The sequence below is a fragment of the Mytilus galloprovincialis genome, chromosome 6, assembly GCF_965363235.1.
Source record: "Mytilus galloprovincialis chromosome 6, xbMytGall1.hap1.1, whole genome shotgun sequence".
NCBI lineage: Eukaryota > Metazoa > Mollusca > Bivalvia > Mytilida > Mytilidae > Mytilus > Mytilus galloprovincialis.
The window spans coordinates 26742630-26770214 of record NC_134843.1 but is presented as its reverse complement, the minus strand read 5'-3'; the positions used below and the strand labels follow the sequence as shown (position 1 = coordinate 26770214).

At 31.2% G+C, this 27585-nt stretch overlaps 2 protein-coding genes across 2 annotated transcripts in view; one reads left to right on the top strand and one right to left on the bottom strand.

The window, feature by feature from the left end:
* Positions 1-6644: 6644 nt before the first annotated feature.
* LOC143079272 (cytochrome b-245 light chain-like) lies at positions 6645-26977 on the bottom strand. Its single transcript, XM_076254517.1, has 6 exons — positions 26828-26977; positions 18284-18353; positions 17050-17124; positions 14650-14733; positions 11356-11437; positions 6645-10954 (listed from the first exon to the last, which is right to left on the bottom strand). The coding sequence occupies exons 1-6, from the start codon at positions 26901-26903 to the stop codon at positions 10817-10819; spliced, it is 525 nt and encodes a 174-aa protein (XP_076110632.1). The 5' UTR covers positions 26904-26977; the 3' UTR covers positions 6645-10816.
* A 67-nt stretch (positions 26978-27044) lies between these two features.
* The window catches only part of LOC143079273 (GPI ethanolamine phosphate transferase 1-like), a 33562-nt gene continuing 33021 nt past the window's right edge, over positions 27045-27585 (top strand). The window contains exon 1 of the mRNA XM_076254518.1: positions 27045-27272. Coding sequence (XP_076110633.1) covers positions 27157-27272 — 116 coding nt within the window. The 5' untranslated portion in view covers positions 27045-27156. The remainder of the gene's footprint in view (positions 27273-27585) is intronic.

The window sequence follows — 27585 nt, the reverse complement described above, 5'->3', positions numbered from 1 at the left end:
TCCTTTTGTGGTCATAAACTTTGTGTCAAAATATTATTGATTTCTATTTACTTAAACTAAAGTTATAGTGCGAAAACCTACAAAATGCTTATTTGGGCCGTTTTTGGCCCCTAATTCCTAAACTGTTGGGACCAAAACTTCCAAAATCAATCCCAACCTTCCTTTTGTGGTCATAAACCTTGTGTTTAAATTTCAGATATCATGTATGGTTATGTAATCTGTTATGAGGCTCCATAAAGTTGTTCCTCAGTCGAAATTGAGAGGAGACTTACGTTTAAGTTATCGATCTATAAAAGTACAGTTGTTGTGCTCTGAGATCGTATTATATGTTGCTAACATCAGAGATAAATAGCATGTATATTCATATTGAAGTATCCACAACCTGAGACTACTATATTACTATCATAGTTTTATAACACAGGCACTTGTCTCAGAAATAAAATGCTTATTTGGGCCCCTTTTTGGTCCCTAATTCCTAAACTGTTGGAACCTCAATTCCCAAAATCAATCCCAACCTTCCTTTTGTGTTGATAAACCTTGTGTTTAAATTTCAATGATTTCTATATACTTATACTAAAGTTATTGTGCAAAAACCAAGAATAATGCTTATTTGAGCCCTTTTTTGGCCCCTAATTCCTAAACAGATGGAACCAAAACACCCAAAATCAATCCCGACCTTCCTTTTGTGATCATAAACTTTGTGTCAAAATATTATTGTTTTCTATTTACTTAAACTAAAGTTATAGTGCGAAAACCTACAAAATGCTTATTTGGGCCGTTTTTGGCCCCTAATTCCTAAACTGTTGGGACCAAAACTTCCAAAATCAATCCCAACCTTCCTTTTGTGGTCATAAACCTTGTGTTTAAATTTCAGATATCATGTATGGTTATGTAATCTGTTATGAGGCTCCATAAAGTTGTTCCTCAGTCGAAATTGAGAGGAGACTTAAGTTTAAGTTATCGATCTATAAAAGTACAGTTGTTGTGCTCTGAGATCGTATTATATGTTGCTAACATCAGAGATAAATAGCATGTATATTCATATTGAAGTATCCACAACCTGAGACTACTATATTACTATCATAGTTTTATAACACAGGCACTTGTCTCAGAAATAAAATGCTTATTTGGGCCCCTTTTTGGTCCCTAATTCCTAAACTGTTGGAACCTCAATTCCCAAAATCAATCCCAACCTTCCTTTTGTGTTGATAAACCTTGTGTTTAAATTTCAATGATTTCTATTTACTTATACTAAAGTTATTGTGCAAAAACCAAGAATAATGCTTATTTGAGCCCTTTTTTGGCCCCTAATTCCTAAACAGATGGAACCAAAACACCCAAAATCAATCCCAACCTTCCTTTTGTGGTCATAAACTTTGTGTCAAAATATAATTGATTTCTATTTACTTAAACTAAAGTTATAATGCGAAAACCTACAAAATGCTTATTTGGGCCGTTTTTTTGGCCCCTAATTCCTAAACTGTTGGGACCAAAACTTCCAAAATCAATCCCAACCTTCCTTTTGTGGTCATAAACCTTGTGTTTAAATTTCAGATATCATGTATGGTTATGTAATCTGTTATGAGGCTCCATAAAGTTGTTCCTCAGTCGAAATTGAGAGGAGACTTAAGTTTAAGTTATCGATCTATAAAAGTACAGTTGTTGTGCTCTGAGATCGTATTATATGTTGCTAACATCAGAGATAAATAGCATGTATATTCATATTGAAGTATCCACAACCTGAGACTACTATATTACTATCATAGTTTTATAACACAGGCACTTGTCTCAGAAATAAAATGCTTATTTGGGCCCCTTTTTGGTCCCTAATTTCTAAACTGTTGGAACCTCAATTCCCAAAATCAATCCCAACCTTCCTTTTGTGTTGATAAACCTTGTGTTTAAATTTCAATGATTTCTATTTACTTATACTAAAGTTATTGTGCAAAAACCAAGAATAATGCTTATTTGAGCCCTTTTTTGGCCCCTAATTCCTAAACAGATGGAACCAAAACACCAAAAATCAATCCCAACCTTCCTTTTGTGGTCATAAACTTTGTGTCAAAATATAATTGATTTCTATTTACTTAAACTAAAGTTATAATGCGAAAACCTACAAAATGCTTATTTGGGCCGTTTTTTTGGCCCCTAATTCCTAAACTGTTGGGACCAAAACTTCCAAAATCAATCCCAACCTTCCTTTTGTGGTCATAAACCTTGTGTTTAAATTTCAGATATCATGTATGGTTATGTAATCTGTTATGAGGTTCCATAAAGTTCTTCCTCAGTCGAAATTGAGAGGAGACTTAAGTTTAAGTTATCGATCTATAAAAGTACAGTTGTTGTGCTCTGAGATCGTATTATATGTTGCTAACATCAGAGATAAATAGCATGTATATTCATATTGAAGTATCCACAACCTGAGACTACTATATTACTATCATAGTTTTATAACACAGGCACTTGTCTCAGAAATAAAATCTCTTTATAATATAAAGATATATAGGAATTTTTTTCTGAGACGAATGCCTGTGTTTTATAAGCCACAACTTATGCAATCAGGAACATATACTAACTTATAGATTATCGTTGATCATCTCAACGAGATTGATTTTCTCGCTTAAGCCGGGACGATAATCTGTTTATCGCTATTTTACCTATGACGAAGTTGTCAATTTCATGTCAATTTCATTAGCAACGCCACGTGCCTCCTTAGTTTCTAGCGATAATTTTCCATCTCAAGCGAGTAGCATGATAAGAAAAATTATCACAAAAAAAAGATCAAAGGAAAACATGCTCAAAATAGCGATAAATGATATATATTGATTCAATGTAGGATTAGATAAGATAACTTAGTAAACAAAATGTTTACTTTCTCTCCGTGAACATCTTCATTTGTCCATCTAAATGTATAATTAGTTAAAGTGCTTTTTTGTCATTTTTATGAAATATCTGGAAAGATCTTGCGCTACGTACCCATGATAACTCTAGTTTTGAGGAGCAATTGCTACTTCTGTGATCTTCTATATATATTTAATATTTCTAAAAGCTACAGAACAAAATGATTTTTTTAAAAATAGGTATAAATTGAGGTAATTATTTACAAGAAATTTACCACAATATAAAACTGTTACAGCCGATTTCATTGAGTGTGTAGCCATGCAAAAGTAAAATCGTTGGTTAGGTTACTTGTTAGCTGAACCGTGAAGTCATTATATGGTCAGGTATACTACCCTTCTTTCGAAGTAGCATAGTCCGACAGACAGATAGATTTGTTATCTGCTGGACTAGTCTAATCTTAAAGGAGGGTACCGTTTACCTGACCTAACAATTATTTCAGCGCTAACATTAAACAAGCTAACCAAAGATATTACATTTGGCTTCACACTCAATGAAATCGGCTGTAAAGTGCGGCATCATGTAGATCGCCACATGCGGGGTGTCGGCTTCTAAGTTTGGCACGGGGTGAAGGTTTTGAATCGGAGAAAAACGATCAAGGTAAGTTAAAGTATCAATATTTCTTTTTTTAGAAAATTTTGTTTGTACCAGATAAGGTATTGCACGGAAGGGACCATAACATGATCGATCTCCAACAAGTAGATCTATGCAAACGTTTTCAGTACCCTGTTTGCTCAAACACCCGTCTCCCTAGTTTTCCGTGTTGCAGATTTTGAAATGAATTCGTGTCATGGCATTTAACCAAATACCAGCTTCTTAGTAAATATTCTTTTGTTTTAAAACTCAGTTTACATCAAAATATAATGTGTCGCTCGCTCAAAGATACCAGGCTTATAATTTGATTCGTCAGACGCGCGTTTCGTCTACATAAGACTCACCACTGACGCTTAGATCAAAATAGTTAGAATGCCAAACAAGTATAAAGTTGAAGAGCATTTAGGACCCAAAATTCCAAAAAGTTGTGTCAAATACGGCTAAAGTAATCTATGCCTGGGCTAAGAAAATCTAAAGTACGTATTTTGAATAATTCATTCTTTTGCAAAACGAGTAAATTTATAAAACTTCCATGTAATTGATATTCATGTTAATACCGAAGTGCTGTAATAGCGGTGTACAATTAAGGGGGATAAGAAGGAAAAAAATTAAAAGAATAAAATTTAGCTGATTGATGATTGCTGTATGTCTAAATGTCCAGTGGCAAATATTTCATACATGTTCATGACGGAAATCAAGATCTAATCTGTCGATAAACTAGCTGAAACGTCCATATATGTTGTCAAGGAGAAAATTTTGTACATGAATCATCTCATCTCACCCCCAGTAAGTACTTCTAGAATATTTATTTTTCTCGTTAGAGAAACTGCTTTATGCGAGTTGCAGCAAATAAAAATGCAACAAGATTTATTAAAAGACGATATAATTAAAAATTAAAAAAGCTGACTTTTGTTTGATAAATTGTGTGCATGAAACCAAATTGTTTCAATCTGTTATGAGTATTATAATGAAGAATATAAGGTGGTTTCCTTCCTTATAAAAAGCAAAAAAAAAAAACAAAAAAAAATATGCATATTCCCGTTTTTCTTTTTGTCCAAGTTAAACATTTTCTAAAATCCTCTAATGAGTTCTGATAATATTTTAACCCATGAAAGTATTATAACCCTGTGAGTACTCTTAGTACATTATTGACGGTTGATTACCATGACAGTAAGACAATAGTTCTATCAGCATCAAAATCACTAATCCTGTTTTAAACCCGTTTAGTGATCTCTGATATCAAAAGACTTAAATTTGAAATATGTTACCAACACTGCTTCCTTCTATTAATAATTTGGGGCTTCCCTGCTTAATCAAAAATGAAGTTTTGATTGGTCACAGCATAAGACGAATCTATGTTTACAGACAAGGTATTAGCGAAATTAATTATTTTATGTGAAATTCTTCGATACGTGAACATTGAATCTTACTTTTTTTTCTCTTTTAACTAGTTTTTTCCCCTTAGAAGCTGTTAAATACACGGAATACCAAGGACACATACAATGAGGTGAACATAAAGCATAACTTACGCTTTTGGAAAGATCTGCTGATACATTAATTTTAATCTAAATGAACCAACACTGTTGATTAATTACAGTTATCTATACTATAGAGCACCAGGTTTGATTGATGTTAGCAAAAATGACACATTGACCATTGAATGAACCATAAAAGTTAGGACAAGTTTGGATGAAACCTGCAGGACACAAAAGTTTCTAAGAAATATAATCAACCAAGAAAACTTAATATATATATAGTAATGAGGTCAATGTCAGTAGAACCTTGCCAAACTAATGTAAACTCCTTACAATCATTACATATACTTCTATTGCTTAAAGAATCTTAAGTAGTGGATTTATATAAAACAGGAATATGTTGACCAATAAACCATGAAAACTCTACCAGACAAACATGTACACCAAACAATCCTTCTATACACAAGATATATTTGACATAATTTGTTTACAGTGTATGCAAAGCAAACATAATAACAAAACTAGACACTAACAGCTAGTAACAGGTCAAATGAAACCTGCCTGACAGACATGTACAACTTAAAATAATTCCATATACTCCAAATATAGATGACCTATTGCTTATAGTATCTGCTATCTGTTATAAAAGGCTATGACTCCAATTAACTGTTTCAGCCATGTGACTATTCATCTGTCTTGCCCTGATGATCATATTAGGTATTAAGTTTCTTTCTACCTATTCAGTTTTCAAGATAATACTCTCCATAGGTAAAATTGGACAAAAGTTGGCATTAAAGTCAATTACTCCAATAAGGGGTCAATTTCTGCTGAATATAGTTTAAACTTACCTATAACAGTTATCAAAGGGATTGTACAAACAAAAATGTAAAATTTGATAGAAAGAAAATAACTGTTGAGGGCCCTTTCATCTTTTGAGAAGTATAGAAATACCTTATGTCAGATCATACAAGACAAGATGCCAGTAATAGGTATCAATCATAGACATAGACAATCATAGATCTTGTAAACGGGCACTTGTCTCAAGAGTAAAAAAATCTATATACCTTTATATAATAATGTATATAGGTTTTTTTCTTGTATTGCTGCGCAGTGGCGGATCCAGGGGGAGGGTTCCGGGGGTTGGAACCCCCTTTTTTATTGGACAATCAATGCATTTGAATGGGGACATATAGTTGGAACCCCTTTGTCCTGGGTTGAGAACCCCCCTTTTTAAAATGGCTGGATCCGCCCCTGTGCTGATTATTATATTAGTTCCCATGGCCCCTCTTTTATCTAGTGCTGGTAGAAGCTATTTACATACAATTCTTATAAATGTTAATTTGAAACTAGAATTTCAATAATATAAACATTGTTGAAATTAACATTGACTTAGGAACCATGGAATTGAGGTCAAGGATTATACCTGCCAGACAGAACTGTACACCTTACAATCATTCCAAAAATAGGTGACATTATGCTTATAGTACTTACAGACCATGAAAATGAGGTCAAGGACAATTGACAAATGGAAACTTTGTAACATAAGGTATCTGCATACAAGGTATGAAGCATCCAGGTAAAGATCTATACAAATAGTTTACATTGCTGCTGCCAGATAGTTATATCCCTAATAGGCTATGTCTAGCATACTTGAGACAAAAATAACAACAAACATTGTTTTGTTCTAATATTTTCTCTATAAAACATATAAAAATAGACATTACAAATACATATATTGCATAAAAATATCAATGATCCTATAACAGCATTAAAAAATGTCATGAAACAAAGAATATAATAATTAAAAACCAATTGTTCAGAGAACAATTGAAGGTCTTTCCACCAAAAAACATGTATTTTAATATGAAAGTTGTAAAATTAAGTTTAAAATGTCATTTCAATCTTCAACTGATCGCTTATTGTACGCTTATTCCAAAAAAATATGGTTTCTATACAATATTTTTTTAAATAAGGGAGATAATTTGTTACTTCCAGTTTGAAAAATGTTACTTCCAATAATATTTGAATATTTACATGACACTGATTCCAAAAATATCTGGTTCTATATACTTTTATATTAATAAAGTACAACAAATAGCTACTTCCGGTTTACACAAGGTCACTTCCGGTTGTTTTTTTTCAAGGGTAAATGGTTTGATACCTTTTGCCAAAAGTCTCATGGCTTTAATATGAGGTAAAAGCAAAGGTCAAGATCTAGAACGTCAAATTAAGCTATGACCTTGAGATCAATTTCAAGGTCATAAACCAAGGACCTCAAATCAAAAGACCATAGGTCTTAATTATATTTGGTTAATGAGTTTTATCACCATACACGTTTTTTTTTTAATACAAGAGGGGAGAAAACTCCCTTTTACGTTCAACGTACACTTGCAATCAAAATTTACGTGTTACGACATGTCGCAACTTACAATTTAGAAAAAATAATTTGTTGATATCTTATACGGTTTTTGGGAATAAGTGAAAATAAGCCAAATTAAAAAATAAGAATTTGACCTTGACCTTTGACCTTGACCTAAAATTCATTTTTTTGGACCAAGGACCTCCAATCAAAAGATCCTAGGTCTCTATCACTTATGGTTTACAAGATAGAAATGCATATCACTTATATCAAATGCATAAGGGGAAATAACTCTCATATGGAGTGTTCATATCGCTTTGGTCAAAATACAACAAATCATATAAAATAAATTTGTCGTAATCTTTTACGGTTGCGAAGAAGTAGTGGACACAAGGAAAACAGTGTTTGGGGAGATAACTCCTACAAAGAAAAGTATTCCGTTAGGCAGGGTAAATTTCAAAGGCGCATAAACTGTTTGATATCATATACCAAATATCTAAGCGACATATAGCGAAACAAATATTTATCGCAAGTACAAGATTAGGCGGAAAAAAAAAAAATAAAATAAAAATCAATTGTTCAGAGAACTCCACATCAATGTTCAAAGTCATTGAAAAGTAGCTAGTTCCGGTTTGCTCAAAGTTAAAACTGGCACCCAATCATAAGTTTCTTCATACTGATACAATAAATTTTCTATATACTTTTGAGTAAAATACGGGATATAATGTGCTACTTTAGGTGAAGGAAATTCACTTCCTGTTTCATATGATAGCTTCTGTCACACTGATTTCAAAAATATATAGTTTTTATATATTTTTGCCTGTAAATAAGGAGATAATTGGCCACTTCCTGTTTATTGAAAGTCACTAATAGTCTTTAGTGATAAGTTAATGTATTTGAATTACAAAATATATGGTTTCTGAGTACTTTTTCATGAAAAAAGTGCAAAAATGGCTACTTCCGGTTGTCATTTTTCAAGGTCATATGTCATCCAACATTTTGTTAAAGGTCATATGGCTATATAATGAACCAAGTTGAAGTAATAATCAATAAACCTGATAATAAGACATTTCAGGGGCACTAGCTCCTATAAGATGCCATTAGATTTTTCAGACCAAGAATAACATATCTTCATTACAATTAAGCAAACATTTTGCACTTGTTCTTTTATATAATTCTTTAAAGGTGTTGGAGAAAATGCCAAAACAAGGAAAAGTCAACATTGAGAACTTGACCTTGACCTTTGACCTTGACTTCATTTTCTAAGTTAGGACCCAGGGGCCTCAAATAAAAACATTCCAGGGTTATGCGGTTAATGGTTTATGAGTTAAAAAAACATATCGACAAATTTATTGGGTAAAGGTACATAACTCCTATAAAATTTCATTGAATCGCTTTGATTCAAATTAGCCAAATATTCCAGAGGATATAGCGAACAAGTTAGAAAAAGAAATTTGTCGATATCATTTTTGTTAAGAAGAAGATGCACACATCTAGTAAACAGCATACCCGTAGCCAGGAGGGGTTCGGGGGGTTCGGACAAACCCCCCCTTGAAAACAAATAATGACTGTTAAAGTCAACGTTCTGTTACGAATTGTGACTGTTAAAGTCGAGTTTTTGAGGCCAAATAACCCCCCTTTGGAAATTCCTGGCTACGGGCCTGAACAGTGAACAGGGAGATAATTCTTACAAAGAAAATTGTTCGTCTTAGCAGGTTGAAATTTAAAACGCATAAACTGTATGATACAATATAAGAAATATCTAAGCGACATATTGCGAAACAAAAATTTCAAAATGTGGCGGGAAAAAAAAAAAATAATAATCAGAAGAAATACAATAGGTCTTTCCACAGAAAAGTGGAAAGACCTAATTACTAAATAAAACAAAAATTGTCAATTTTAACGGTTAAATGCTTCCAAAAACAGGTGATATGAAATAAATGAACTGATTTACAGTTAGAAAAATGCATCCCATTCAGATTGATTTATTTATTGTAAGGTAGATAACATTTAAAAAACTGAGTGACTTTTAATGACCAATGGTGATTTGGATTTTCTTAATCGCATCAGAGGTAGCAAATCATGCAAAATTTAATATCATGTTTTTTCAACCAATTTACAAGTTATAGTGACATGCTGATACTGACTGCTCAGCTAAGATTGATAGTTTTATTCAAATGATTTTGGATGTACCTATTGTTTGACACTGACAATAAACTATTACTTATACATCTAATTTCAACCACTTTTTGTTTTTCAAATCCCACTTAATTTCCCCGCTACACACGATGAGAATGAGATGTTCAACTTTAACTTTATAACTAGACATTTGTTCACTTATGGGTCCACACTGTTTGATTCTTATTAAAATAGCAGTATTAATATAATACCTTTGATAATAAAAAGGAAGATTTATTGCACAAAATGTCCTCAGATTATGAAAAATGCATAAAAATGTGTATATGATATTCTAAAAAGTATAAAATTAAAATTAAGTCTTAAAACAAAATCATGCTTTTAATAGTAAAAGCATAAATGAATAAGTCATAAATTGTCCTTTTCACTTTTAAACTTCTATCTAGGATAACAAAAAGATTGATGTAAAACTATTAATCAGTTGTGAAAAAACTACATCAATCGGATTTAAAACTGATCATCTGGTTTTGTCAGATTAATACAAACCATAAAAAATTTAAAGCCTAAAATTTCATTGGCTGATGAAATAGTTACCAGAACAAATTCAATTTGCCTTTTCGGAATCTAAAGGACTATGGGTAATCTCATTGTTCGTACACCGAGATAAAAATAACATTACATCATTGGTTGAATTTCTATTCCTTGTTTTCAAAATTCCAATAGGGAACATACTTTTCATAATTGTATAAATAAACCAATTTTTCAAGACGTTTCGGCCATTGGCCTTCTTCAGTTCTTTATTTTTTCTCTAAACTACATGGCTGACATTTCTTTTTCAATCATTGAAAAGATGTTATAGATAAATCAATGATTGAAAAAGAAATGTCAGCCATGTAGTTTAGAGGAAAAATAAAGAACTGAAGAAGGCCAATGGCCGAAATGTCTTGAAAAATTGGTTTATTTATACAATTATGAATTTCTATTGTTTATCACAATTTAAACCAATCACAACATTTTGGTTTACACTTTTGGAAATATTACCCAGAATGCATTAGATTCTGAAACGGTGAATTGAGATATTGTCAGATTCTTGTAAGCAAAACATACATAGGATCTGTATTTAAATCAGATTGAACATACATGATATATATTGCAAAATTTTCTGAAGTGAATGTAAAAATATCTCATGAAAAAATTCTGTATACAGTAATATACAAAATGTATAAAGTTAACACTTTTTTTACTTTTAAAATTGAGAATGGTTAATTTATACCATTAATTGCAAATGTCTATTGCTTTGTGGAGAAACTATGTCCCAAAATACCCTTGGTTTAAATCCTTACAATCTTTGAGATTAGATTTGGTTGGCTGAAGGAGGAGCTCTGGGAGGGGGCATCTTTGGTTGACGGAATGATTTAGCATCTAGTTTGGCTGTACTCTCTGTCTTTTCCTCTAAACCTACTGGTTTCCATTCTTCTCCTTTAAAAGCTGCCTATAAAAAAATCCACACAATCATTCTTTTAAAATGTTCCTCTTTATTCTTGAGAATATTTTCTTTATTACAGAAGTTATTTCAGGATAAATATTTTTTTTAAGTTAACTTAGTGTATGACCTTTACTAATTTTTTTTTTTACATGAAAAAAATGTTATCATTTCATTTAACAATGCATTTACCACTAAAATCAATCAAAAATTTAAAAGAACAATGCATCTCTTTACTGCACTTTCAATAGTAAAAGGGGGAGGGGATTGTTTTTCCATATTCATGAAACAGACAATAAGTAAACAAAAATATCATATCATATTTTAATTTAATTGATTGTTGGTTGTTTAACGTCCAGTGGTGTTAACTTAATAATCTGACATTAAATACATTGTAGTTGATCACCTACCACTAAATAAATCATTGCTGTGGTAAATAAAGAGATTCCTCCCATTATTGTAGCTAGTATAAAACACATTGGTATACACAGTCTGAAAAATATCAAATTATTAAAGGGAGGTAACTGCAGTTAATGTGGATTCAAATTCATGGTCTGAAAATAAAATCATTAAATGGAAATTACCTTTAATTGTTAGAAAAACAGGTGCATATATATAAACTGAAAAATATAATATAAGTAGATTAAAGAAGTTACTTATATTAATATTGTTGTTGCCTAAAATAAAACACAGTCTGAAAAAAATAATATCAATAATTCAAGAGAAGTCACTTTTGTTATTGTGAATCATGTAAGGCAGTCCCAAAAAAATATAAAATTAGGCCACCAAAAGAAGCTAACTTCTTTTATTGTGGATAACATAAAAATACTTTTTAACGGAGTTTCTCAAAAATTTGAAATTAAATCCTATCAGTACAGAAGAGATAACTTCACTATGGAAAGAATGTTAGATGTTTAAGGGAGATAATTTCACTATGGAGAGAATGTTAGATGTTTAGGGGAGATAATTTCACTATGGAGAGGATTTAAGATGTTTTAGGGAGATAATTTCACAATGGAGAGAATGTTAGATGTTAAGGGGAGATAATTTCACTATGGAGAGGATTTAAGATGTTTTAGAGAGTAATTTTACAATGGAGAGAATGTTAGATGTTTAAGGGAGATAATTTCACTATGGAGAGGATTTTAATGTTTAAGGGAGATAATTTTACAATGGAGAGGATGTTACATGTTTAAGGGAGATAATTTCACTATGGAGATATAAAAAAGAAGATGTGGTATGATTGCCAATGAGACAACTGTCCACAAGAGACCAACATGACACATACATTCACAACTATAGGTCACCGTACAGCCTTCAACAATGAGCAAAGCCCATACCGCATAGTCAGCTATAAAAGACCCTGATAAGACAATGTAAAACAATTCAAACAAGAAAACTAATGGCCTTATTTATATAAAAAAATGAAAAAACAAATATGTAAGACATAAAACAAACGACAACCACTAAATTACAGGCTCCTGACTTAAGAGGATGTTTAAGGAAGATAAGAAAATTAAATAAGTATTTTCTCTCATTCATGGTCTGCAAAATATTCAGTAATTTGTTTAAAATTAATGTTTCTGGAAGATGCTGTCCGTTATTGCACTCTTTCTGGAATACCTAGGATAAACCATTAAACTAAAGGGTAGTGGTTATCCATTGTTACAGAATAATTCTCTCCTCAAAGCTTGTAGTGGCTATTTCATACTGTAAATGGAAATTGCTTCATGGGTGTCATTTTCTTGAAATGTGGCTTGATTAGTGATAACCATGAACCTCATTATAAATAATATTGAAATCTAACATTTACCATTCACTAAATAAATAAATATATATATGTCGTGTACCTATCATTATTTTGTACGATTATTACTTGTACAAAGTTTTTGTACAAGTAATAACTTGTATGATGCTATCATACAAGTCATAACATGTATAAATATTACTATACAAGTAATTACTTGTACATTTTTTGTGAAGAAAAAGACAATAACTTGTACAACTCACTATCTTTGAGTTGTATTTGTAACTTCTTCTGTTTCAAATGTTTTATTCAAACACTCCTTTTTTTTGGCTTTGTTAGTTTGGGATATTTTTGTCATTTGTCAAGGTTTTTATTTCATGTTTGTTTATTTTTTCTTAGTAGATATCACTCTGTGTATGTATTTTGAAATTTTTGAATTTTTTTTTTCTTTCAAGTGTGTGTTTGTGTTGATTTTGAAATGCTAGAAGATGTCATACGAATGCAATAATAACATAAGCTAACATGACAGCTTGGGCAAATTTAGCCAAAAAGATATACATTTGCCTGTTTTACAGCCACCCCAACAGCTGCGGTGAACATGACCTTGGCCACCATTTGCTATTGCAATTGTACTGCTTTCCTGATGTTAACTTCAATTATTTAGTGAGAGAACATTATCTATATAGTGGAAAGCAAAGTTACAGGATACTGCTAACTTCTTTTCTTTCTTCTTAAGAAGTTCCCTTAAGAAGTCAGCCTCAGAAGAATAAAGTAACAAGTAGGCAGGAAGATGGCCACAGTTTGTACTCATCGAAATGCTGATAGTTTGTTGAAAAACACGTCCACCGAAAGTAACAAATTAGTTGTCAATCAAGAAATTAAACATATTGATAATTATTAACTAGAGGCTCCAAGGAGCTCAGTTATTTCAGGAGAAGACTTTTGTAAAAATTTACAAAAAATTTTCGTAAATTTTTGTAAATTTGACTTTAAAGGGAAATAAGTCCTTATTGGGTCAATTGACCATTTTGGTCATGTTGACTTATTTGTTGATCTTACCTTGCTGAACATTATTGCTGTTTACAAATTATATCTATCTATAATAATATTCAAAATAATAACCAAAAGCAACAAAATTTCCTTTACATTACTAATTCAGGAACAGCAACCTAAAACAGTTTGTCCGATTTGTCTGAAAATTTCAGGACAAATATATCTAACTCGATAAACATTTTTATCAACTTCAAAATTGCTGTAAATGCTTAAGTTTCAGAGATATTAGTCAAAAACTGCATTTTACGACTATGTTCTATTTTTAGCTATGTCTGCCATGTTAGTTGGCAGGTGCTTTCATCGAACATTTTTTTTAAAAAGATACCCTTATAATGATTGCGCCCAAGTTTGGCTAAATTTGTCTCTGTAGTTTCAGAGGAGAAGATTTTTGTAAGATTACAACTTTTACTATAAAGGACAATAACTCCTTAAGGGGTCAATTGACCATTCTGGTCATGTTGATTTATTTGTAGATCTTACTTTGCTAACCTGGGAGAGTGATGTAACAGATCAACACCCTTAGGCTAAGTAATAAATTATTTCTTTAAAGGGAAACAATGTCATGTTAACATCAAATATGTCATAGTAGAATAATGATTTGTACAAGTTATTATCTTTTTCTGAGTACAATTGTACTAGTAATTACTTGTACAATTGTATTTGTACAAGTAATAACCTGTATGATGGCTTCATACAAGTAATTACTTGTATACATTTTTTGTACAAGAAATAACCTGTACAAAATAACAACATGTACACAACATATACATGCCACATAAAGAATGTACACAATACATGTGTTTTTTTTTTTATTAACTGCACATGTGATTCAAAATCTTTAACAAAATGTTAGTTGGTTTAAATGTTGATGTCCACCATTGTTTATTTCATATCTTATGCTTACATTAAATGCATGATGAATCTTACAAAGTAATTCCTGGAAACTGGCCCACAGCAACTCAAAAGTTTAGTAAAGTATTTTTGAAACCTAAAATATACAATGTAATCACTTAAACATTATCATTATAAATACCTGAAAGTATATCTGATTATAAGATACATGTATAACATATTTATATCACTTCATTTGTATTCAAGAAAAACTATGTAAATGAAAAACAATGTCAGTAAAAAAAAAACACAAATATTTGTCTTTTCACCTGTAAATTTTGCACAAGGGGAAATAATAAGAACTTAATATTAAAAACTCTGTTTACTGACCAGAATCATTACATGGAATGAACTGTCCTGTTTTATCATGATTTATGTTTATTTTAGAAGAATGCATTAATTGTTAACTACAGATTAACATTTTGAGGTTTGATTTTAGAGGGTAAAAAAAAACATTTGACTGAGATGTAGTATACTTCTGCAACAAAGAACCAGATGCTCCGCAGGGCGCAGCTTTATACGACCGCAGAGGTTGAACCCTGAACGGTTGGGGCAAGTATGGACACAACATTCAAGCTGGATTCAGCTCTAAATTTGGATTGTGATTAAATAGTTGACACAGCATAGGTTTCTGACACAGAATGAATGTGGTCTAATGAACTAAAAATATTTTTTTTGCCTTTGAGCAATTCACTATGCAGTTGAATATTAATCCTCTCAAATAAATGTTTGAAGAAATTTTCTTTTTTTTTTATGAAATCTGAAATGAGACAAGTTTACCCCCCCCCCCCCCCCCAATTTTTTTTCACATCCCCCTTTCCCTTTTTCCAAAACTGATCTCAATTCAAATTTCTAATGGAGTTTGCAACAATAACTACTCATTTAAATACATCATAAAATATTAAAATGTAAAATAAAGATGTTTTAATTTATCAGTTGGTAGTAAAAGTGAATATACATTGTATATTGTATAAAACAATGATTTAAGTTGATTCAACTACTATTCTGGACAAAGAAAGATAACTCCAATTGAAAATTTCTTGCTATTGCACAATATTGTGCAATTAGATATTTCTTGCTATTGCGCAATACTGTGCAATTGAAAATATTTGCTATTACACAATACGGTGCAATTGAAGATTTCTTGCTATTGTGCAATACTGTGCAATTGAAAATTTCTTGCTATTGCACAATACTTAATATAATAATTTTGGATCCTGATTTGAATCAACTTGAAAACTGGGCCCATAATCAAAAATCTAAGTACATGTTTAGATTCAGCATATAAAAAAAGCCCTAGAATTCAATTTTTGTTAATTAATTAAAATCAAATTTAGTTTAATTTTGGACCCTTTGGACTATGTAGACCAATTTGAAAACAGGACCAAAAATTAAGAATCTACATACACAGTTAGATTTGGCATATCAAAGAACCCCAATTATTCAATTTTTGATGAAATCAAACCAAGTTCAATTTTGGACCCTTTGGGCCCGTTATTCCTAAACTGTTGGGACCAAAACTCCCAAAATCATACCCAACCTTCTTTTTATGGTCATAAACCTTGTGTTTAAATTTCATAGATTTCTATTTACTTATACTAAAGTTATGGTGCGAAAACCAAGAATAATGCTTATTTGGGCCCTTTTTGGCCCCTAATTCCTAAACTGTTGGGACCTCAAATACCAAAATCAATCCCAACCTTCCTTTTGTGGTCATAAACCTTGTGTTTAAATTTCATTGATTTCTTTTTACTTATACTAAAGTTATTGTGCGAAAACCAAGAATAATGCTTATTTGGGACCTTTTTTGGCCCCTAATTCCTAAACTGTTGGAACCAAAACTCCCAAAATCAATCCCAACCTTCCTTTTGTGGTTATAAACCTTGTGTCAAAATTTCATAGATTTCTATTTGCTTAAACTAAAGTTATAGTGTGAAAAACCAAGAAAATGCTTATTTGGGCCCTTTTTGGCCACTTATTCCTAAAATGTTGGGACCAAAACTCCCAAAATCAATCTTAACCTTCCTTTTGTGGTCATAAACCTTGTTTTAAAATTTCATAGATTTCTATTTACTTTTACTAAAGTTAGAGTGCGAAAACTAAAAGTATTCGTACGACAACGACGACGACGATGCTGACGACGATGCTGACGACGACGCCAACACAATACCAATATACGACCAAAAAATTTTCAATTTTTGCGGTTGTATAATAAATATCCTAGAGTGTTTGACTGTATTTTAATTGTCAAATATATTTTGTTTTTCATTTTCTTCCAATTAGATGTCAAACTTAAGTGACAATTGCAAATGCATATCATCACTAATTAGTAAGAATTAACAAAGTTTCATAGTCCTGTTTATAGCATATACCAAAACATAAAAATATAACTATATACTGGTATAGTACTTACATTCTCTCTTGAGTTCTTCCTTTTAACCTTTTACCTCTTGGATATTCAAATATAAATACCAGTACACCAGCTACACTTAGCATCAGTTAAGAAAGTTCATAGACAGGTTCATTTTTATTTAATTAGGAGGCAGATTGTGAGCGCAAATGAACGGTGACCCCACTTTTTTATTTTATTTTTCTATTAACTATAAGATAAAGTTTATTTATAGAAAAATGTAGACAAATCCTATATAAATGATTTAGACCCGCGAACCCCCTTAAGCAATGTTTAGTTTAATACATTGAAGTAACAAAATAAAATTCGTTTAAAACTTGGGTGATTCTGTTTTAGTAAAGTGTGATTGAACCAAACAAACTCATTGTTTCATATTCATTATCATAAAAAATATTAATAAATCTATTCTAAAAACAATCTTATTGATCATTACAGAATCAAAACCAGGTTTTACTGGACTGGATGGTGTAATTGTACATTTGTATCTGAAGCTATTAATAAAAAAGATCAAAATGTTGTAAGACCTCTTATACTGATACTATTATATTACAAGTTTTTCAATTCTAAAAAGGTATTTAGGATAATCTGAAGGCATACATGTATGAATTACCACAATTTTATTAAGTAATTTACAGCAAAATCTAATGGACAACCACATTTTATGCAGGGCCAAAGTTTTATTATGTAATTGTTTTGTCTTTGTTTAGAGGTCTGACTTTTTCAGAGGAGTATGGTGATCTAAGTTGATGTATATGTAGTATGATAATAACAGGTATTGGTTACATTGTATGTGCATATACATGTACATACAGTCATGACAGTTTCAGGACTATTACTAATTTAAACATCTTTATTTATAGTGGATTGGGATACAAGTTATTGAAACTTATTATAATCCCTTTCCACTTTGTGGGTGCAAGTGCTGCCTTGTAGCGGCATAAGCCTGCTCTTTTTCGAAATCTACAAGGGTGTTTTATGTGCAAGAAATATGGCTTTAATACGGTTCAGCAATTTATCGTCCCCTTCTGATGGACTATCATTGTTTCTCAAGACCATACTAGCAAATGGTGTCAAGCGAGAGCTGAAAATTCAGTCCCTGAAATTTTATCCCAGAACGGGGATCGAACCAGGAACATTTGTGTTAGTAGTCTGATGCACTAACAACTACACCAGAACTATTGTTAAAATTCTATGTGTGTGCAAAAATGTGTACAATTCACATTACAGACAAGGATACATGGCATAAATTCCAATTTCCCATCCTTTAAAAAATCCAGCCACTCCAAGTATTCCTCCTAATATTATGACTGAAAAAGATAAATAACAGAATAAATAAAAGGAATGATATTAAAACTTCTGAAACAAATCATCTGTTTTAATAAATTTAACAACTTAGAGACTATAAGGAGACCATCTCAAGAAATGATATAAAAACTGCTGAAACAAATATATTTGAGTTTAAAAGGTTGTGTAACAATACCTATAAATAGATGGAAAACAAAACACTAAAAAGAGTTGAATATCATTGCACAAAGATGGAAAAACTGAACAGATGATATACATTTTGTAAATTATACAATAATTGCAAATGTTTCGGCTCAACAAATGGCCTTCCTCTGTGTTAAAAGTTTTAACAATACTGATACATAATGTATAAGTTGTAAAAATAGATCAGTATAAATGTCTAAGAATATAACTTAAACACACTAATAAGTAATTAATACATTAAAAAGTTCTATTACATTTTACATAGAAATAAGCAGTATTTCGCGAAGAAAAAAGAGACTATAAATATCAACAGTTAACACATTATTAATGTTCATGAACAATTAAAAAAAGAACACAGACAAAAATTAGGTTGCATATTAAAAGAAATACAAGTTATACAGATGTTCTCAATAAAAAACAATCATTAATATACTTTATGGTGATTTTTATAATGACTGGTAGACTGGGTAACAAGACATATCGGCACCCAGACAAATCGGCACCCAAGTCCATAGACATTTCGGCACCCATTTTGGACATTTCGGCACAAATCGGCACCAAGACAATCCGGCACCTCGTTTTTAAAAATAAATTTATTATCAAAAATTAAAGAATTGTTGCAAAGATATTATAATTTGTATATAAAATATGCATTACAAAAAGAATAATCATCATTTAATTAAACTCTTAATGATTATGTACGAATAAACACAATTTACTTAAATCATAATTGATTGTTAAATATGTTGTTGATCGTTGTTGTTGGAATAAACATTATTAAATTGAATCATAATTAAATCATAATTAATTGTAGTTATGCATTAATCAGTATTTTTTGTTTAAATCTAACAATTCCTCAATAGAGATCAAAAGTGTATAGCTTGTGTTTGCAGATTGTGTTCTCGTTTGATCCTTACATCTGTTAAGACAACACAATACTTGAAAACAATATTTTATTGTTTTAATATTAAAAGCCATAAACATAACAGCGTGTGCAAGCCATAATGAGTAAATACCTAGAAACGTATATAAAGGTCAACACTTCTGGGATACTCTTTCTTACACAATGTCAGACGACAGTTGTATACAGTGCCAAAATGTTGTGCGCCCTAGACAAGAAGCTTTGCAATGTGATGGCTGTCAAAAGTGGCAACATAGAACATGCAACAGTGGTAAGTGGCTTTTAAATATTTTTAATTATTATAGATTATCATAACTGAAATTCTCCTTGCATACTTTTCATTTCCATACTACTGTAGCCAATCTCTGATAGAGCTAATAGCATTTGTACTTATGGAGTAAAGGGAAACCTGCCAAATAAATAGTAATATTAGAAATACCCTTATAAATGCAATTAAAACCCATTATCCATATTCTAACCTGCTTGACTAAAGCTTTAAAATTAAAACTGTTCTAGATCCCAATAGAAATATAAAACAATCGATGAAATAGAAAAAAATAAGGTCCACAATGGTCATTTATCTATATACGTATAATATATTCTTATGATATATTATTAATATCAACCGGACTTGTTTAACACCTTTTTCGAGTATTGTTAGTGTTTTGTGACTTTTGTATATTGTGTTTGCAATTTACATGTATCCCTCAGTGTGTCACTTTTTGCATTAAACTTAAAGTATAATATATTATATAGTTCCTGTGTATTGACAGTTATCTATTGCCACGAGCCAGAACGAGCTAATTAACATATAATAATTAATTGGATTAGTAGCCAGATAATTGAATTAACCTGATTGGGAATTTTTAACAGATTGGTATTTTTTAACTCTGAATTTAATACATATAACGATATGAAATAAAGTACAATTTACAATATATATGTTCCGGACCATATGAGTATTTGGACCATACGCGTATGGTCATGACCATATGCGTATACTCATATGGTCGGACCATATGAGTATAATACTCGTTTGGTTATTAATGGGCCGGACCATATGAGTATTTGGACCATATACATTGTAGGTATTTTCTTCAAATTGCATTATAAACGTTTCAACAAAACAAAAACTTTATCTAAAAACAAGTGATGATTACATGACAATTTATTAATTTTATAATCCAAAAGCTACGTAAAAATTAAATATTGATGCCATAGTTAGTTTTCATCACTAGTGACATTCTTGCATGTAGGCTTAGGTGACATTCGTAAAATGGCTGCAATACACCATATTCACAAGACAACTTAAATAAAATTTATTTTTTTAGTCGACATATTGCCATTCACTCGTAATAACAAATCGGTAATGACCATCGGTAATGACCATTGGAATAAAATGTGTTTACTATAAATTTGACAATTAAGTAAAATTAACTATGTGAATCTTCTTATTTTTATTTAGCTTATCTTTTTATTATAATACAATAATAAAATTACTTATATGATAGCGTCTTTTTAATGAACGGTCATACCATATGAAGAGTTTAGAAGTATTAAAAGTAAACTGTAACAGAGTGTTAACTACCCCGACCATACGCGTACGGTCGGACCATACGCGTATGGTCGGACCATATGCGTACGGTCGGACCATACGCGTATGGTCGGACCATATGAGTATATACCTATATGGTCATGACCATACGCGTATGGTCCAAATACTCATATGGTCCGGAACATATATAAAATATGTAGTTTGATTGACGATGATTTTGTGTTTTAGGTGTTCCAAGAGATCAGTACAGACAGGCTGTAAAAGACCATGCTCAACTAGAATGGAAGTGTGTCACATGCACTGAGGTAAACCTTTTTTCATAATAATTACAAATATATGTTTTAACATTATATTTTTATATTAATTTTATATTAATTCTTATTTATGTATATAATGTGTACCAGCGCAAACAGAGTAGACAGACCCAGGGCCGTCTTTTTGCTTTGTGGGACGAGTACTGCAACAACAGCATCTCCGCGTCTAGACTCCTTAAGGAGTGTGCCAGTGTTTACGGACCACCACCAAAGTGACTTTGAGTGTTAAGACTTAATTATAGTGCTTGTATATATATATGTTATGTTGTGATTTCAGTATTTAACCTTTGTGTTCATACCTATAGTATGCTTTTGACCTAGTTTATCATGCTTATTACAACCATGAACCATGCTTTTAGTGCTTCATTTTGTGCTGTGTATTATGTGTTGTATTGTTATAAATGTTTTGTTTGTCGGTTAAAAAATACTTTGCCGACTGTAAATAAAGCTTATTTATTATTATTTATTACTATTTATTATTTATTACATTTATTATATGTATGCATAAACTGTTGAATATAATATATAATAGATATAATAAATAAATATTATTAATATTCTACATGTGTTTTATTGATTTTGGATACAATGGTAACAGAATTATGGATTACATTAAAACTAGTACATGCACATTCCAAGTACATGTGTGGTGAAATCTATAAAGTCAGAATGTTCATTGTTTCAGGAAAAAGAATTCACACAAATAATACACCTATCAAAATGACTAAGCTGCAGTACAGTCTTGTGCACAAACAAATAACTAAAAGTAATAAACCACTTAATAAGATATATATTCAAAGATTTGTCTGGGTGCCGAACAAATAACTAAAAGGAATAAACCACTTAATAAGATACATATTCGAAGAAACAATGTACAATATTGACAATAAATAGTGCAGGAGACAAATAAATAACACTCAAACATAATTGCTGTCTATTAACACTGAACCAAAAATTGAGTTCATGCCCTCATACATAAACAGTGCAATTTTAATTTTTGGTTCACTATATATAGATCAAAGATAAATAATTTATAAGGTGCCAATTTGTCTATGTTAGGTGCCGATTTGTCTGGGTGCCGATTTGTCTTTCACGGGTGCCGATTTGTCTATGGTAGGTGCCGATTTGTCCGGGTACCGATTTGTCTGGGTGCCGAACTGTCTAGAATTTGGTAGACTGCTATTTAAAAGTGCAGTCAAATGCTTCAGTGTTATAGCGGACTGCAATTTAATAAAATTGAAATTAAGATTTTTATTAATATTTTGTATATAGGTATCCCTCAATGTTGTATACCATGGACAGATTGAGAAGAAATGGTAATCATCCTCAATTTCTTGTCTGTTACAGGATAAGCAAATGCGTTTACTTCTTTCAATGTTGGTATAATGCCTTCTTTCAATTGCTAGGGAATGGGCACTTTTACTGAAAATTTACTGAAAACTGATCGGTCAGTTTTGAGTTTACATATATCAATATATGGGGGGCATTTTCTAATTCTTTTAGTATGACAAAAGAAATTTAATTTTTCACATTTATTGATAGAACAATTCATAATTTGATAAGCCTGGTCAAAGATTCTTTGTTGGATAGTATTTATGTGATATTTTAAATTAATAGTATCAAAAGTGAAATGACCAAAACCTAACTTATTTAACCAGTCTTTTACAATGTTAACCCATTTACTTGTTTTCTCTACATTATTATATATTTTATGGACTAAAGTGTTAGGCGAGTTCACAATGTGGTTTAGAAATTTTATAGCTAAAAGCTGAATTTTAAAGTACAAAGGGGTTCTGTTTGTCTCAGCTTAACAGGCTACATTTGTTGTTTTGCACTGTACTCCTAAAATTTCTTTAATAAATTTTATATGTAAATGTTCAAATGGATCTGAATCTTTGAACACTTGGCTTACACCCTAAACTTCACTTCCATAAACAGTTATTGGAACAACTAAAATATCAAATAATTTTTCAAGCATACTGCAGAAATTATCTAAAGAGACTCTTTTTTTAATTTTAAACCAAGCCTTTCTTCCTTTTTCCATAAGAATTTTTTTTGAATGACTTAAACTTCCTGAACAATTTATATTTATTCCAAGTTAACAATAAGATTTAACAGTCTCAAGATGTTTGTTTTCTACTTTAAAAAAATTACAATGAGATTTTCCATTAGAATTAAATATTATAATTTTTGACTTTTGTTCATTTACATCAAGTTTCCATAGGGAACAAAATTTAGTTAACTCATTAAGTGCATTTTGTAGCCCTTCTTGGGTTTCAGACAATAGTGTCATCTGCATATAACAATGATGTTAGTTTAACATCTCCTATAATAATTGGTTGAGTGTTTGCATGATCAAGGTCATTCACAAGGCCATTTATATAAATATTAAACAAAGTGGGGCTAAGTACATCCCCTTGTTTTACTCCGCAATTTGATATAAATTCATGGCTAATACCATTTTGAAATTTAATTCTGCATTTGTTTTTATTATACATTGATTGGATGACATTAAAAAGCTTGCCTGGAAGTCTGTTTTGGAGTAGGATGTAGAATAAACCCTCCCTCCAGACAGTATCAAAGGCTTTTCGCAGATCTATAAATGCTGCAAAAACTTTCTTTTTTTTAGCCTTATATACAATTGACTTTAATGAGAAGATATGATCTGCTGTTCTAGCTTTTTCTTTGAAGCCAATCTGATTTTCACTTATCAAATTATTGGTGTTAATAAACTTCATAAGTCTAGTGGGTATAATTTTATTGAATAATTTTCCCAAATTAGAAGTCAATGAGATACCTCTATAATTAGAGGGGTCAGATTTGTTCCCCTTTTGATGAATTAAAGTAATCAGACTTTTGTTCCATAATTTTGGGTGCTGCCTTTCATAAATACTAGGTTGAAAAGTTTAGGTAGGGGTTCTAATAATACTGGCATACCGCATTTAATCATTTCATTAGAAATTAAGTCCTCAGCTGATGATTTACCATTTTTAAGTGTTTTAACTACATTTAAAATTTCAACTGGCTGAATTTGTTTATTAAATTCATTGTCAGAGTTGCATATGTATATATAGTGTCTTTTTTAAGGCTGTTAATTTTTCAATAGTTATGTCAAGGAATTTATTGTTTTGGATATTAGAATACAGTTAACTCTTGTTGTCTCGAACTCGGTTGACTCGAAATTTCGGATGAGTCGAAGTTATCACGTGGTCCCGAACTTTATTCCATACAAAAGTATGTAATTCGACTCCTGATGAGTCGAAATTGGATGAGTCGAAATTTCGGTTGAGTCGAACTAAATCTACGGTCCCAAGGTTAACAAAAGCATTCAAAATTCATTTTTTTATCTCGAACTAATACACATATGTCAAAACATGACCTCCGGGATTTAAATGGATTGAAGAGTTAATCTGACAATACACGTGTAATTAAATTTCCGGTCATTGACCACTGTATTGATTTATGACATGCTATTTCCATGAGTGTTTACCTAAGATTATCTTTTATAGAATTTTGATAAATAATTAGTGATACATTGTTAATGTTCATGAAAAAGTATTTAAAATGTTTACAAAACAATTAATTTGTGATTTACACTAATGAGCTTGGGTGTGTAAAAAGTGAGGATTATGGCTTCCGTTGATAATCACCTAAAAACTACTCAAACGGCGTCTTTGATCTTGTTATATTTTCTTTTGAAAAGAAAGAGTGAGATAAAACAAAATGAATAGAAATCAAAATTTTCTTAAATCTTTTGTATCCGAGAATAAACAATTTTGTCAGCTATAACTGACCTGAATAACGAAACTATCGATTGGAATTTACACTCTTGGAAAAGCCATAGGATTTTTTTTTAATTGAGACAATCGAATAAGTAAAAGTAATGTCATTATAATAATAAAAGACTGTGACATACAAATACATCGATCTGATACTAGAATATCGATCCCCTTGCCATATTCACCCGGATTTATTTTAGCTTTACCAAGCTAGGCAAGAGTTGTGTCCCTTAGATTGTCGAACTTCCGGTGTTCGTTTGAGTCGAACTACGTGTATCTCGAAATATTTCTCTGGTCCGGCTGACTTCGACATAACGAGAGTCGACTGTACTGTTCATTTTTTTTTTAAAGATTCTTGATCAAAATGGTTTTGGTCTTTTATTTCTGATAGAGAATTTAATTTGTTAAGTAAATTCCAAAATGTCTTTGGGTCTTTTTTCATATTTAGTGAAATTTGGTCACAAATTTGACTTTTGTAACTTCTTTCTTCTTGTTTACACCTTATTCTTAACTTAGATTTGAATGCGTAAAATGATTTTCTATAGGATCCATTGTCTGGAAACTTATTTACAAGTGTAAACAATATTTTTCAACTGTAGTATGGAGGTCATGACAAGTGTCCGAGAACCATGTTTTTTATTTTTCTTAATAGGCCTATTCATGATTTTCTTTTGAACAAATTTAGTGGATAAAAGTGCTGTATCACATAAAATATCGTTAAATTTTTCAACAGCTGAATTAGAATCGATCTGTCTATCACTTACAAATGCATCTAGTCGTTGTTTTACAGGTGAGCTTTGAATGTTTGTAGTATAGCAATCAATTGCTTTGTTATTCCAAAAAAAAATTACCAGGGAGAGGATCTAATTTTGTCCCTGTATTTTTACATTTTTGTAAACCCCCTTTGAGACCCCTTCATGATATTCGGCAAGGGTAATTAAGGTTCATCATAACCTTTTGGCTAATATGGCCGTATTTACAACACAAATTTTACTCTGAGTACAGACAAACACAAACCTATTCACCTGCAAAAGTTTTAAGGGATGGCAGGAACTAGATATATAAATTGTAACTGCATTTTATGTTTTGGAAAATTATAAACTTTACTAGATTTTGCTTTCCAGTTTTTTTCGTTCCTGCAGAAGGTGTCAAAATAAACTAAGTCGGGAAAGAGGTTTGAGAATCTCCCCTCATATAATACATGTTGTGAGTAGTATTGATTTAAATGGACAATAGATGGACAATTGATATCTGCAGACAATACATGTAGGTGATTTAAACTGTGTAAATGAGTGGACCATATCAAATGAAACTCAGGTGTTTGTTTATTTTGCTATCTTCTGCAGACTGGGAAAAAAACTGGACATCAAAATCCAGGTAAGTTTTTAATTTTCTGAAACGTGTACTTCATATAACTTTTATATATCTAGTTCCTGCCATGCCTTAAAACTTTCCTAGGTGTACCAGTTCTCTGTACTCATAATAAATTTTGAAGGGTAAACACAGCCATATTTTCAAATTCCTTATGATGAACCTAATTAACTGACCACTTTGGAAATGTCAACAGATCAGTATTGACCACAGATGAGTATTGTTGGGAAAGTAAAAACTGAGGGCAGTAAATATATTAATGCCCAAAATTGCCCTCAATTTCAACCAGGATGTCATGTAAAGTAAAAATCATTCAAAAAGAAAGAATTATCCTGAATTACTGTGTGTTTATATAAAATTAAATTATTCTTACTAGAAGAACTGACGATGGCTTGTTCATTTGCCCACATCGCCCATTCTATCTGCCCCATTTTCACTCCAGAAGTCATATTGCCTACTTTGACTTCCTACTTTCTACTTTCAATATCCAATCCCGGAAGTAAATTAATATTCCAGAGCGAAGTTTATACCAGCGTTGCTGATTGGGCAGCAATATAACTACGACCAATGAAAGTCGGCGTCTTAAAACGAGACTTAAAGTAAACAAAGCAAGGGAGGTAAATACCGGCACTGTTAATTTGCACTAAAAGTTTTCTCAAGTAGTGAAGTACTCAAGTAGATTGACATGATCACTCTATTACTATGAACGGAAAAAAGAAAGATGGTCGTCAAAGGCCGCATTTTGTAGCAGAAAACAATGTAGAAATGCCAACAGACACGAAGAAAAATTTGGACCAAAGTTCAAAACAAATATTTTTGTAAGATACCAAGGATTTTTATAGTCGTACAAAAATAAAATATATGATATTTGTTTTAGAAGATAATCTAATTAAAAAGGCATTACAAACGAAATAAGAACAGTTTAAGTTCTTACAATAAATGATCATAAATATATAAATAAAATAGATTATCTATTCATATACATGTATCACACATTATTAGTTCAGATTAATTTATTTAATATGAGGCAGGCATTACCTGTAAATGGGGACGAAGTCTGTATGAATTATTTTTTTGTAACTTAAATATTTGTTAAAAAAAAGAAACAGAAATACTGTAACGTTTCCGATT